General features: G+C 39.1%; 1 protein-coding gene across 1 annotated transcript in view; it reads right to left on the bottom strand.

The window, feature by feature from the left end:
* Window positions 1-15,955, bottom strand: part of TEK (TEK receptor tyrosine kinase) — a 62,988-nt gene that overhangs the window by 12,624 nt on the left and 34,409 nt on the right. The window contains exons 10-15 of the mRNA XM_081941616.1: window positions 13,563-13,718; window positions 11,013-11,147; window positions 9,285-9,578; window positions 7,396-7,692; window positions 1,238-1,395; window positions 374-584 (exon numbers count right to left, since the gene is read on the bottom strand). Of these exons, the coding sequence (XP_081797742.1) occupies window positions 374-584; window positions 1,238-1,395; window positions 7,396-7,692; window positions 9,285-9,578; window positions 11,013-11,147; window positions 13,563-13,718 (1,251 nt within the window). The remainder of the gene's footprint in view (window positions 1-373; window positions 585-1,237; window positions 1,396-7,395; window positions 7,693-9,284; window positions 9,579-11,012; window positions 11,148-13,562; window positions 13,719-15,955) is intronic.

The raw sequence follows: 15,955 nt of genomic DNA, 5'->3' as shown, positions 1-15,955 counted from the left end.
GTTGACGTGTGCCTTGATTAACAAACTAGTTAAAAACAAATCACAGTTTGTGCAAAGTCCGTGGGCCTAGCCTATGTTTTGGGTTACTTTTGGAGTCAATCAAGGAAAAAACACGGGTAACAATTCCAAGTAGAAAAATGAAAACCAGCAAATTCAATAAGAATTCTCTTCCTGCCTTTCAAACAACCCTCCCTTTTCTTTCTTTTTAAGAGCTTTTCGGCTCTCTTTATATGATTTTGAACATAATAGGATTCTTTCCTGAATACACATTCAAATCAGAGGCGAATTCCACATCAGACAGATAAAGCCAACAGATGCCTTCCCAGAGATTTTCTGCCTGGATGTCCCTTCTTGCTCTGAGATAGATGCTCACCTTTCATCCTTTTGATAGCGGCATCCATTCGCAAGCCGTCTTTTTTAATTCGGGCTTTCAGAACTTGCCCAAAGTTGCCTTCTCCAATCACATCTTGAAATTTGATGTCGTTCCATTCCAAAACTGGGTAGATTGTAGGCTCAGTGCTATTTTTGGCTTTCCGGCTTAGAGTCAGAGTTCCCGAATTGAACTGTACGGCTGGTTCATCCCTCTGAGTAAAAAAATCAAGCAAGCATCATGTGATAAATTGTTACATGGATCGCTTAACGCTGCATCAATTGAACGTCTTGGGAGATTGTGTTTATGTCTCTGATTTTTTTCTAAAAAGAATTTAAAGGAAAGGTTTCCAAAAGCAGGATCGGTTCAGTATTTCGTATTAATTAATTTCCCTTGCTTTCAAGGCACACTTAAAATACAGATTTCCATGATTTTGTGTAGTTGGCTATGTTATACTGCAACTGGCTTCAGTGCCTGCCAACCAGTATAAGCTATGCTATCTTAGTGACCATTGGGAAGGTGAGAAATGGAATTGCAGTAAAACCTCCATGGAGCTCTTAGTTAGAGAGATGGGCCTTTGCTAAACCAAAGGGAATAGGCACAGAGAGTCTATGCATTACAATAGACCTTACAGAATACAGAATAACAGAGTTGGAAGGGACCTTGGAGGTCTTCTAGTCCAACCCCCCTACTCAGGCAGGAAACCCTTCAGACAAATGGTTGCCAAATCTCTTCTTTCAAAAAAGGTGCACACTATTTTTCCTAACAATGAGAGCACCGTGGTTTAACCTCCTTCACTAAGAGGGGAACTTGGCCATCTCTTTGCTTCAAGTAGACAAGCATCTCCTTCTAGCATGAGGGACTCACCACCACATTTTGGAAAGCCTGGGCCATGCGCTGCTGGAAATTTGCCCGCTTCAACTGTAGCATAATGAAAAAGGCCAGTAGTATTGTCAGGCAAGTCATCCCTGCTGACCCCAGGATAGCTATCAGCAACATTTGACCTCCTTTGGACTCACTTCGAACTGTGGGAAGCAGATGGATATGAATCATTTATTGTTAAAGAATCGTACTCTTCTGAAGTGATGCTACAGCTTATTCAATCTTTGGTTTCTTAAATTACTAGCCAGAAGATATAGATCTCCATATTACAGGCATGATTGATAGATGAGTAATTCAAGTGATATGAAAAACAATAGGACATCCTCTGAAAGTAAGCCCTCTGCATCTTCCCCCCCCCCCCCCCCATAATTCTCTCTCCTTAAGGATGCCTGGCTTATTTGTCATAAACCAGATTTTCAAATACAGGCCTTAGCAGTAGGTTCACAATAACAGTGAAATATTACTTATATTTCCATTTTCAACATTCCATTTCCTTATCAGAACGTATCTACTATAATAAAATCCCAAGTTGCATGGATTTATCTGTAAAGCTTCATTCTCAGAAACTATTTATGTAGGGCCAGGGGGGATGCAATCCTGTTTATTTTCTTTAGATTCTTGGGTTCTACTACCTATTCTAGAATTAAAACGTTGTTTTCTTAGAAAAGGGATTTACACCCAAGCTGCAAACAAGTAGCAGAATGTTTGCCTTTTTAGTTTACAGACAAACAAACACAACTTATTCCAAGGTGAAGATTTAAGACATAATCCTGTTTGAGAAGTTGTCTCAAGGGTTATGCAGGGGTCCCCAAACTTGGCAACTTTAAGACTTGTGGACTTCAACGTCCAGAATTCTCTAGCCAGCGGGAGTTGAAGTCCACAAGTCTTAAAGTTACCAAGTTTGAAGACCTCTGTGTTATAGGATAGATTGCGCTCTGTGTTGACAGGGGAGGCCTGTAGGTGGCAGAAGAGACCTATTGCTAGAGAGCATTATTTTGTGCAAAAGAAGTTGAGCTGAAGGAATAAATACTGAAACAGCATTGCTTGAAGATCCTGGGAGGTTTTACCTCTCCTGGATCAAACATCCTCTTTCTCTTGATGCTCGTTCAACAGAGCACGGGGAGGAATATGTCAGCCTGGAGCTGGCATGGAAGCAATGTGAAATAAGACTTTAATAAGGCCAAACAGGGAAGAGGAGAGTGAGAAAACAATGAGATGTCACTATCAGATATAACTTCTGTGCTGGCTGTGAAAGGCTAGGGATAACTGTTCCGACAAATTTATTATCTCCGACTCTTAAATTTTAGACTTTTTTTTTTTTAAAAAAATCTCTATTTCCTTTTTGGGTGACTTACAAATATAAATACCCTGGTTCCCTGAAAAATAATATCCAAATGGAAAATAAGCCCTAGCATGAATTTTTTCAGGATGCTCGTAATATAAGTCCTACCCCCCCAAAAATAAGCCCCAGTTAAGATCGCCAGCAGACGGAGGCTTTTTGTACTGTATATCCCCCCCAAAAAAATAAGACCTAACCGGAAAATAAGCCATAATGTGTCTTTTGGAGCAAAAAATAATATAAGACTCGGTCTTATTTTGGTGGAAATACGGTAGTGGTGTAGAATTTTAGCTGCCATGTGCTGACTCTGTAACCTCTTAGAAAGGGCTGTAAAGCACTGTGAAGTGGTATATAACTTTAAGTGCTATTGCCATTAGGTATGTGGAAGGGATTCTGCTTAGATTAAAGGACACTGTTGGTTGTAAAGCCACAACTTCCAGAAAGCCTCATCATTCACCATGGTGATCAGAGTTATGTTGGAGAGTGTTGGAAAGCCATGTTCTCTATTCCTGGCATCAGAGGTGGGTTGCCAATTTTTTTACTACTGGTTCGGGTGTGCTCCTGCATCTAGGTGAGTGGGCAGAGCCTCCCGCTGCCGCTACTACAGGTTCGGCCAATCTGGGCTGAACCGGCAGCAACCCACCTCTGCCTGGCATTCAAGATTCTCCTAATGGAGAAGAATATTTTACACAATTCCCTTTTACTCAGAAGCTCTGGCTCCATTCTGAAGGCATAGGGCTGGGGTGAAAGAGGGAAGATAACTTGGCAAAATTAAATTTACCTCCCATCCCTCAATGAGAATATCTTGCATGAAAAGAATTTTGCATCCACACCATAAATCTCAACAAATGTAAACACAACAGAACAATAGTAAGTGGCATGAAAGCATCATTTAAATAATTGATGATAATTAAAAGCTGGACAATTTAAACAGTATGTTATGATTCTTTTATTACTTTTGTTAAATAACAGAAATGAGGAAGGTGGTAAAAACCAGAGTAATCCCCATTGTTATGGTTCAGTTGTGACTGACCAGTAGTGACTTGACAGCTATAATTTCATCAATGCTGTTTGTCTGAGTTGTGGGAGTTCTCTTAAATTCAGGCTGGGAGCTGGGATAGTAATCTAGTTTCCTTGTCAGCTTTGGTCTCTTTTTAAATTACCTTTGATTTATCCAGGCATCAGGATCTTCGCCTTTGAATTGTGCATTTAAGATTTAGGTTCATTTTTAGTGCTTCTGGTGAACTTTATTTAGTATTGAATTATTTGTTTTCTTCCGGTGTTCTCTACAATTTTCTTCAGAACCACAATTTAAAGGAATCTTTCTTTGTTCAGCCTTTCTGATTTTATGTTCAGCCTTTCTGATTTTATTTGATTTTTTTTATTACAGTGTCTTTTTAAATTACCTTTGCTATCATATTGCAACTGGCAAGGCCGTGGTTTTGTCTCTGCACTTTAATATTTTGTCAAGATGTATTATAGACGTATCGATGTATCCTAAGTAGCAAGTATCTATTTCACAGTTTCCGAGTTTGAGAAGCTAAAACCAATTACTAGTTCAACATCACCAGTTAATATTTCCATTGAGTTGGCATTGCTCATTGTCCTGTTTTTAATTTTTCTTTAATACTGAACATAAAATTGGCTTTGGCAATTATTTCTTTCACTTTAAACAAGATGTTCTTTTAAGTCTTTTTTTTTTTTTGCTTCTAGGCCAATTCAGTATATCTAAGATTTTTTAAAAAATATTTCTCCCAGTTTCTGTTTCTTCTAGTCCAGCATTTTTCAGGATATATTATATCTGTCAGTGAAATAAATAAGAGACATCACGTAACCTTGCCACACCAGCTTTCTAATTTTGAATCTTTGGTGCTCCATATTCCGTAGAAGGGACATTTATTTACAGGAAATGCAACGCCTGGCACCTAACTAGTGACATCATAGCAGGAGGAGAGTCAAAGATCATGTATTCTGAGTACATGTGCATGCCTGGGAACCAAAGCAAAAGGAAGTGACCTGAGATTAGCAATCTATTGTACAAAGCAGAAGCAGAATGAAATAGGAACTCTTCTTAACTCTCTGTTATAATCCATAGATAGCCCTTTTGTAGCCAAGTGTCAATGCCACTGGATTTCCACTTTCAATTCTCATTTGGTTATTATTTTCAGTTACACCTTATTTAAATGCAACTCTTAGTTTCTTCTGGCTGTTCCCTGGAATGCAATGTTGTTGGGCAAACTTCCTGTTTCCTTTTGCTTCTGGCCTTTCTTCAGTTATTTTCAGCATGTCATCAGGCAGCCATTTAGCTTTTTGTTTTGCTTTTTTGCATTTTAGGATCCATTGCTTTAGTTCATATTTAGGATTAAGGTAACTTTTATTAGTCCATTTACAGGTAGTCCTCAATTTACAATCACGATTGAGCCCAAAATTTACGTTGCTGAGCAAGATATTTGTTGTGGGTTGCCCGATTTATGACCTTCCTTGCCACAGTTGTTAAGTGAAATGTGGCAGTTGTTAAGTTACTTACAGGGTTGTTAAGTGAATCTGGTTTCCCCTTTCTTGTCAGAAGGCCACAAAAGGTGATCACATGATCCCAGGACACTGTAACAGTCATAAATGTGAGTCAGCTGCCAACTGTCTGAATTTTGATCATGTGACCATGGCAAGGGTGCAATGGTTGTGTGAAAAACGGTCATAAGTCACTTTTTTCAGTGAATGTTTAACTCTGACTGGTCACTAAACGAACTGTTGTAAATTGAGGACAACCTGTACTTCATTTCACCATTTTACTTGCAATTTTAGGCCTCCATCTGCTGTTCTTAGTACATCACTTTTTGATGTTATGCTCTTAAGATAATAAAAGAATCACTATTTAACCTCTACTTGTTCTCTTTCTATGACTGCAACATTGACCTGGATCACTGTAATACTGGTTGATTAAAATTGAGATTATTCTACCTTCTTTGTTTCTTTGAATCCAAGCATTAATATTAACACTTTTTTTGTTAGTAATGGCAGCAATTCTGTTTCTTCTGTGATTTTCTTATCTGCATTGGAAGATCGGCTGTTCTTGTGATATGACATGACCTATTCCCATCCATTTCACTTTATTGATTCCCAGGATGTCAATGTTCAGTCTTTACATTTCAGCTTTAACATCCAATTTGCCTTGATTCACATTTCTGACATTCCACATGCCAGTGGTATAGGGGTGGGTTCCTGCCGGCATTACTACCAGTTTGGCGCATGCACATTTGCACCTAAAAAAGTCTACGCATGCGCACAACATTAAAAAAGGGAAAAATTACATTTTTTTCCAATGAAGATCGTTCTTGCATGTGCAGAACAGAAAATAAAGATGGCAGCATAGAACCGGTTTGGGTACGTGGCCGGCCAAGTTACTATCTAATCGGCTGAACCAGGCTGAACCGGTAGGAACCCACCTCTGCAGTGGTAGATGTATACATATATATGCAGTACTGAGCTTTCTTTTTGCCTCCAGCCACATCAGCTACTGTTCTTTGTGGTTTAATCCAGCCACATTCATAAACACCAATGATAATTGTTTTGCGTTTTTCCCGCTGTAGCTCTTGGGATGAAGGTTCATCTCCTGATTATATGTTGGCATTGCTCTAGTTTCTTGGCAGAATACTGGAGTGAGATGTCATGTACTATAGATAGAAGATTGTTTCAGCCTTCATGAGGGATTTTCTTTGGGACTTCTGAGCAATTTTCTTTACTATTTGCATTATTTTTGATTGTTACATTTTCTTTCACTTCTGATCATTGCCAGCCTAATCTCTGACAAAATATTAAGGAAGATGATCAGACATTGGATTTAGAATAAAATAATTTAAAAGTATACATGAAACTGCTTAGAATCAGAGGTTTTGGTAGTCCTAATACAAACAAACAAACAAGCATCTGTGCATATGTGTGTCTGTGCACACATGTGTGTAGGCATAATGATCAGAAGATACAACAAAATAACCAAAAATGTAACAGTGCTAATAATATCTGGAAAATATGGGGTGATAAATAAGTGAGTAACAGCAAGAAGTAACAGAATATTCTATCCTTCACTAAGGTGATGGCAAACCTTTTAGGCACCCTGCCCAAAGTTCACATCCCACCCAAACTACAAGGTGTGGGCGCATGCACTGCAGAGACCTGAAGACTAGCAGGCTGGTGGGAGGTGCGCATGCATGCGTGGCAGAGACTCAAAACAGCTGGTGCAATGGTGTGCATGCCCACAGAGGGCTCTGCGTGCCACCTCTCCCATAGGTACACCGCCAATGGAATATGGTTGATATATTTACAAATAGTCAAAAGGACAAGGTTAGAATATAAGATGGATGGATGGATGGATGGATGGATGGATGGATGGATGGATGGATGGATGGATGGAAGGAAGGAAGGAAGGAAGGAAGGAAAGAAGGAAGGAAGGAAATAACAAATATTATGCCCTGAGTCAAGTGAAAGTAGTCTAAAAGTCTATGCAACATGCTTACTCTTCCTGGTGTCTTCCAAAAATGTTGGAATTATGATTTTCAGAAATCTCATTCAGGTTGATATAACCAGTTTACTCTAGCCTGGGATCTCCATATATATTGGGTGATACTTTCCAACCACTGCACAAATTAGTCATGAATTCTGGGGATTTTAGGCCCTAGATACAACTAGACAGCAAGAGGATATAACAGCTACACCTACTATTTCACTTACTATAATGAAATTGATTACGAGCAAATATGCCTAGAATTTTTCAAGAAATGGAAGATCATTGATTGTTGACACTACTAACCTTTTGATTCTGTCAGAGTTCTCAGCTCACAAAAATTATTTTCACTTTTCCCAACATTATTCTGGGCTGTAATCTGAACCAAATATAGGGTGTCTGGCTCAAGACCCTTGAGGTTGTACTGGGTGATGGTGGTATTTTTGATGGTAACGTCAATTTGGTTGTACTCGGTCTGGCCAAAATTTTTGTAGCTGAGAATGACGGAGGAGATGGAATGCCCTTCCGCAGCTGACCAAGAGATAACAGCAGAAGTATCTGTGATGTTCATGATTTTGATATTATCAGGGGGAGGGGGAGATCCTGGTAAAAAACAAAAACAAATAACACATGTTGTATTTCACATTGGTCCATGGAATGTCACAAACTTCTATTTTAATATCTCAAACTGACTTTGAATTTCATCTACATCAAGGGGGTCAAACTCGATCGTGTCACGTGACATATCAAAATGTTTTTTGCCTTTGTGGAGCTACGATGGCCATGGTTTTCTCATGACGCATCCGGTCCACAGGCCGCCAGTTTGACAGACCTACATGCTCAATGGTATCTTAAAACCATGTTCCAATAAATAACCATTAAAACCATATCATCAATCATTTAAGTAACATTGAACGATGCCCTTTAAGGTTGAACAATGCACTTTAGTCAGTGTTCCTCCCTTGAATTAACTTGGATTTGCTTCCAAGGTGAGATTACAATTACAACCTAAATGTTATTATGCCATTTTGTTTTTAATCAATTGGAAATCAATTTATATTTGCAATCAACTCTCAGTTGATGAAAATTCCTGGCTGGAATTCTGGACAGCCCCTGGCAATCAGAGATCCGTTCATTGTTTGTGCTAAGCTAAAACTAAGTAACCACATTATAGCTTAGCCTTAGAGCAATGTGTCAACTATGTAGCCAGTGTCAACTATGTAGCATGGTTCTCCTTGAAGGTGTTATTACTATCATCAGAAATGTGTCTATTCATTGTAATATTAGTGTACAGAAGAAAGGATCTGGTGTTGTATCTCTATGCTATTCATTAGGCATGCATATCTTTAAAGTCTTCTACCCAGGCTTGAAAATAAGTTGTCAACATTGTAAGAGTCACATTGACTCTCATGTAACTTCTCTCCAGTTACATCTACTTTAGCCCATTGGAACAGGAAGGCAAAGTAAGCTACAGGGCCCAGGGAAGTCCATCTGGTGGAACGCAGAAAAAGAGCCTTTTTGGGGGTGGCACCCTCCCTTTGGAATATTAGAGATAAGACTGGGCCCCTCCTTGACACTTTTCAGAAGAACCTGAAGACACGGTTCTGTCAGTGGGGCTGGGAACCCAAGGGTGATATCCAATCAAATGGTTGGTGTGATTGCTCCTGTTGCTGCTGTGGGCGGTGGTAGTGGGGCACAGGTTTTTACATTGTGGAATTTTAATGTTGTAAGCCACCTAGAGTGTGCGTGAGTCGGGCAGACATGTAAATGTATTTAATAAATAAAATAACTTATCAGACAGAAAAGATAATTGCAAAGCCAGTCAAGAATAGCCACTAGTCCCAGAATTCCTAAACAGCACAGTGACTGGTTCTGCTACTGTGAATTACACCAGTTGCTGTCCCATCTGCAGGTTGGGAAGGTTATTAGACTATTGCATGCTTTACCATAACATATGTTACAAAGCAGTTTCCAAGAGAGAGCAGCCTGTGGCCCTTATGACAATGTTGGAATATTAAAAACAATTATCCTTGATCACTGACCACGTATGAGGGGGCTAATGCAATTACACCTGCAGCTTCAATTCTGGCTGCCTCTTGCAATGTCACACCGTTGAAAGCAGGTCTATTGAGCTAATCATTAAAACGAACAATGTTTTCCCCCTCCCTCCCACCCCAAACTAAAAATATACTTACTGTCACTGAAGGTCCATGCTGAGAGATAGTCACTCCATTCTCCTTTGGACTTACTATTTATACGGACTCGGCACATATACTTATGCCTGGGTTCTAGCCTGTCAATAACCAAACTGGTCTGATTTCCTGGGAGTTGTATAGTGGTAGTATGCTCCCCATTTACATCCACCACACTTTTATTTTCTACTTCAACGCGGATGTCTTCCTCCAAATGTTGGTTGATTGGCTGCCATGACAGTTTTAGAGCCGTTGTACTATTAGGAACAAGGAGTAGTCCTCTTGGTGGAGAAAGACCTTTAGAAATTATAACAAAGAACATTAGTATGGCTAGAACACCTATTAACCTAAGAAGATTCTTCTTGGATCATAGTAAGAATCAAAACTTCATAGTGAGCAATCAAAATGTCTAGCCAGACACAAACCATACGGCTTTTTCTTTTGTCAGATGTCCATAATTAAATAGTTAGAGATGTTCTACCTTGGAGTAAGTATTCCCTATCATAATTCTGCATATGATGAATTAGGGACATTATTTTATTATTCAATTAGTTATGCCCGGTGAACCAATTGGAGCTTGAGAACTATCTTCTGTCCTCCTCCTAGGGCTCTTAAGAACAGGGGAAACAAAAGGAGACCATAACCTCTATAAGTTGTGTTCTCAGAGATATGAAGATGTCTCTCAACATTTCAATGACTGGCCTTATTGGACATTACACTGAACAATCACTTAAAGATCACTGTTCTTAACAATTGGGTTTCAGTGGCTCATCAGTAGTAACTTGGCTCTTCATGGTATTTGCAATGGGAAATGGGATGATAAATGCAAACCCTTCATCTCTCTTTTCTCCTACAAGTGGTGGAGGAGAGACAGCAAAGGGTTTGTGAGCAAGGCACAAAAAGACATATCTGCTAGAATTTAGCATGTTTACGAGAAATACTATGGACTAGTGAGCTTCAACTTTCTTGACTTTAAGATATATGGACTTCAACTTCCAGCCAGCATGGCTGGCTGGGGAATTCTTGATGCTAAAGTTCATATATCTTAAAGTCACCAAGGTTGAGAAACAAAGCTAAGGACTCCAGGGAAGTCATGCTGAGATGATGAACTGAGGAGACACATAATGAGAAACAGGAGTCTATGGGAGTAAATGTTTTGAAACTTCATTTATTCCCAGCCTGGATGTAAATACTCCTTACATTTCAGATACACCGTTAGTCTTCAGTAACTTCTATCCAAGGAAACTTGTTAAATAGTGGTACTCCTGAAATTCAAATTACTATACACTATGTTTGGAACATAGTGGCTCAGTGGCTAAGATGCTGAGCTTGTCAATCAGAAGGTCAGCAGTTCAGCAGTTCAAATCCCTAGCACCGCCTAATGGGGTGAGCTCCCGTTACTTTTCCCAGCTTCTGCCAACCTGGCAGTTTGAAAGCATGTAAAAAATGCAAGTAGAAATATAGGGACCACTTTGGTGGGAAAGTAACAGATCTCCGTGTGCCTTCAGCATTGAGTCATGCCGGCCACATGACCACGGAGATGTCTTTTGACAGCACTGGCTCTTCGGCTTAGAAACGGAGATTACCACTGCCACTTAGAGCCAGAAACGACTAACACACATGTGCGGGGGAACCTTTACCTTATGTATAGTAATTTATATGTGTGTGTGTGTGCAAAGCAACTACTGACTGACAAATATCCCCTTTACAGAAGTCCAAAGATTTGCATACCAACAGCAGCTGTAACGAAGTTGGTTGGTGGACCAGGGTGTCCTGCGCCCCCCTCTCCTCTACGAGTCAGGCGAACACATACAGAGTACAGCGTTTTTGGTTCTAGATTGTTTAGTCGCCAGGGGTCTGTTGTGACTGAGTTTCAAAGGAAAATAAAAATAGGAAAATAATAAGGAAAGCTTTAGAAGTAGATAAACATATTTATTTTGTTCTAATATCAGTTGTTCCCCTGTGAAATAATGCAGAAAAGAGTGAAATCTATGCATGCAAACAGAACTGGGATAAGAGTGTGCATCACAAACACCATCCTTTGTCACCCCAGGAAGCTTTCAGAACTGGTGAAAAAGAAATGGTGGCAAAGACAAACTGGTTGACGTATAGTAAAATTTTATCTTTCAACTTGGGTGATCCAATATTAAAGCCGAGGGGAAAACTTGAATCAGAAGGTTATGTTTGCCATTGGTTTATTTATCAACAACTGAAAGGAAGATTTCAACTGAATAAAAAGTGCTATGGCTGTGACTTTGTTAAAAATGAATTGGAAATTTTATTATGTGGAAATGATGAACATATTATTGCTAAAATCTATACAAGGTTATTAAGATTGAATTTGGAAAATGAATATGTAAAACATTGTATGATTCGGGGGCAAGGAATTTTGGATATAATGTGATGCTTGAACAATGGGAAAATACATGGACAAAGGGTTTAAAATGTACATTAAATTATAATCTAAAATAAAATTTATATAAGAGTATGCATTATTGTTTTAACACCAGATAAGTTATCTATATCAAGGTATGTCAAATATCAATGAATGTTGGAAGTGGAAAAGCAAAGAACGGACTTTTAACCATCTGTGGTGGACATGTAATAAAGCAAAAAAAAAAAAGGAATATGATTCATATTTTAATACAGAAAATTTTGAAGATGGAGGTAAAGAAAATTTTGAAGATGGAACTTCATTACTATATACTGTATGTTGACAGCAGCAAGTCTATTCTATGCACAAAGATGGAAGGACACTTCAATTCCTAAAATGTACAAATGGCTGCAGAAGTTGATGGAATTGGCTGAAATGGCAAAATTAACTATTTTGATGAAAGAAAAGAATATAAGTACTTTTATTTCCACATGAAAACAGCTTCTGAACATTGTGCTTGAAGTGAAAAAGAATGAAACTTTCATTTGGGGTTTTACCAATTAGATTGATAGATCTTTATAGAAATGGCTTGTTCATATTATTATGAAAAAACATAATCTTTCCCCGTCTTCCTCCCCACCATTTTTCTATTTACTTTCCTATTTTGTATCTTAGTTTTATCTTATTACCTGATAAAAATGTTAAATCACAGACATCATCCTTGGGGAGGGGGAGGGGGAAGGAAGAGGGAGGGGGAGAGGGAGGGGAAGGGAGGAGGGGGGAGGGGGGAGGGAGGGAGGGAGAGAGAGAACACATAATTTAAGAAATCCAGTTTCCTGAGATTAGACATAAAGATCCTAAGGCTGTTTGGAAATCAAAACCAGAAGTTTTAAAATTACCTGAAAGTACCGTACAGGGAAAGATGAAAAATGAAGGGTAAATAAATGAGCTTGTTGTTCATCACTGCTCATGTCAGTTGTGGCCAACTATGTTGTCCTACTGTATAGAAACCATACAAGAATATCCAGCCTGTTCCTTTATTTCCAGACAAAAGTGCTTTGATATGTGGAACAGTGTGTACTATCTGAATCCTATATAGAAGCAATGCTAGGTCATTTAGTAAACCATCCACCCTCTCTTTTAGAGAGTCCCATGAAAAATAGGATACACACACACATTGCCTAATCTCTATCGAGTATTTTAGCCTCAGATGTGAGTAAGAGTTACTGCTCAAATGAACTCAAGAAGAAATAAGTACCAGTAATCTGGAGCATAAAATTACTATACATTTCATTGTTAAGGTGTTAAAATGTTTTTAACATGTAATCAATCTTTGTTAAAGAGTATAATGAAACTCCCTAGCCCTAGCCCAGGAAATGAATATCAGTATGATATTGACAAATACCAGAAGTAACACTGATGGACACTACTGTATTTATTTTTAGTTCACCGACCTGGGAATTAAATAGGATCAGTTCTATGGGTTTATCTGTACTGTACACCTATATCAGCTGTATATCACTATAATTACCATAGTTTCCCCCTAATTATCTTGAAAACTGTAATAGATGAATTGCTGAAAAGTCTCTGCTAAAGCAATTCTTTCTTTCTTTCTTTCTTTCTCTTTCTTTCTTTCTTTCTTTCTTTCTTCTTTCTTTCTTTCTTTCTTTCTTTCTTTCTTTCTTTCTTTCTTTCTTTCTTTCTTTCTTTCTTTCTTTCTTTCTTTCTTTCTTTCTTTCTTTCTTTCTGTTTGTATGCTGCCTAATATTGGCCTCTAGGCTTCTTATGGAATTACAATTTGAAGAATCCTGGAAGCATAGAACAAGTGCAACATAGATATGCTATGACTTGCTGTGAAAGTGGAATGTTTTTGGAGAGCAATTCTGAGTGATTTGTTTGAGTCTTACCTTGCTCTGACATCCATTGAGAGTTGGCACGTTGGTATAGAATCTGAGTGGATACAATTGGTCCATCCCCAAAATAGGATCCAGCATTTGTTGCAATCCTGAGAAAATTATGGCCTCTTTCTATCAATGTTGGAGCATTCTGAGGCACAGGAAGAACTGGTCAAGAAGGGGAATAACAACACATGTATTAGAAATTTTTTTTGGATGAACCCCCCCCCCCCCCAGTAGAAATGTGTTTTGTCTGTCTGTAGAATTAAGGCTGAGGGGCAGTGATGGGTTTCTATTTTTGTTTACTACTTTTTCGGTCATGCACATGCATGCAACGCTTCTGTGCATGCACGGAAACGTCTGGGCAGATGGGCAGAGCCTCCCGCCAATGCCACTACTGGTTCTCCCGATCCGGGTTGAACTGGCAGAAACCCACCTCTGCTGAGGGGTTGTTAAAGACAATTGAATGACATATCTAGCCTATTGCCTTGTCTTTGTAGAGGGGATCTGCAAACTAAATTCAGTGACCTGAAAACGACAATTGTCAGAATTCTTCTTTCACATTCTCTTTTATTGCAGCAATTTAGTCTTCTACAATCAGATTGTCAGGTCTGCAACCCACAACATCCTACTCATTCCTCATTAGCTTCATTTTTCTCTCTCCTAGTGGTAGAAGACTCAGACGGTCAGATCGAGTCCTAGGATGTTTAAAAACACAGATCCTTCCCCCCATTTCCTGTTCTCATTCATTTTTCTTCTGCCACACTCCACATATTTCTCCTGTTTGCTCATTCTCAGTTGTCATTTCCTTCAAGCTGAACTAAATTGACATGTTTTCCTAAATCGCATGTGACTTGCTGACAATAGTCTCAGTATCCATTGATTCAAAACCGTTGCTTTCTTCAAAGGCCCTTTCATAACTCAGGCTTCTTTGATACCTGGTTTTTTCCCCTCATTAATGTGCCCCCCTTTTTTGGCTTCTGATAATAGAGGCAAACTCATAAGGTCCTTGATACAGCTATACCTCTTATGATTAGCCAATATCTCTTTTACTATTCTTACGTTTCCATACTTGCTACTGAAATTATTTCTAAAGGCAAGGATTTGGGTATTAGCCTAAGAAATCAAGTACTAAAATCGTATTTATAACACTAAATTTTGGACCTGCCTCTCTCTTTTTTAAAGACCTAGAGAAAATACTACATTCTCTGATGGCCATGTCAATTGCTCACAGATGATAAAGAAGCACCAACAGAGATACTCAATCAATTCAGGGACAACCTAACCATTAGAGAGTGTGGAAGCTGCCTTTGACATCAGAGCTTCCATAGTATGCAGTGGTGGCATTCAAATAACTTAACAACTGCTCTAATGACTGGCTGGGTGGGCGTAGCCATGGTAGGCATGGCTAGGGGTGTGACAGGCAACACTCGGCCTCCTGTATCCTCCCGGGAGCAAAAACAGGCCACCCCTCCACGCCCCATTTCGGGCCTAGTAGGCCTCCCTGCACTTACCTGGGAGCCAAAACAGGGCATGTGGGGACTCCTTGAAGGGGCGGGGCAGGAAGGGGTGGGGCCTTCAACAATTTAACAACTGGTTCACCTGAACCAGCCCAAACTGGCTGAATCCCACCACTGATATTATGACATGTAATAGTAGCAAATTGGTAATTACTTAATTTATAGCACTGGGCCTCAGGCACAAAGCCAACCACTCTCTCTTAGCTCTAGAAAGAAGAAGATGGCAAACCTCTTTTGAAAAACATTGCCATAAATCCTCATGGACTTGTAGTTGCAGGAATCAAGACTGTCTTGAAACACAAAAACACAGAGAAAGGGGGGGAGGAGAGGGCATGCCAAAATCCCGGGCTGACCCTGCATGTACTTTGTGGGTGAGAGAAACAGTGACATGTGTTTGTCTGTCTTAGATAGCAACATTTCTTTGAATAATCCTGAAGGAGTATATGAATTAATATGAATCAATATTGGCTGTTTGCCTTTATTATGAATTGCTTATGTTACTATATAATTGTTACTGATTAAACCAATATTTGCTGTTTGCTTCTGATATGATATACTGCTAGAAATCATTTATTAAGAATTAAACTTTGTTATTGGCTTCTGCTTATATTACTATATACTGTCAGAAATTAGTTGTTTTCTAGCCTAGCAAATTGTAACCTTAATCCTGGATGGCATTACTGCAAATGTTATCTCACTGCTGCGTCTCGCTTCTATTTTTGGCTTCAAAGCTAGGCACATTCTTGAAAACATAGAAGAAATTGTTACACGGGAATATCAGGCCCCATAGATAAAGGAACCAAACTAGGGAGTTTTTCTGGCTCAGAAATCCTTAAAGCATTCTGCTGAAAAACAACTTGGTAAAGGGGGGCTGCCACTTCCTAC

This window comes from Natrix helvetica (assembly GCF_964273705.1).
Source record: "Natrix helvetica genome assembly, chromosome: 2".
In the NCBI taxonomy this organism is placed as follows: Eukaryota; Metazoa; Chordata; class Lepidosauria; order Squamata; family Natricidae; genus Natrix; species Natrix helvetica.
This window is presented reverse-complemented; position numbering and strand designations above follow the sequence as displayed.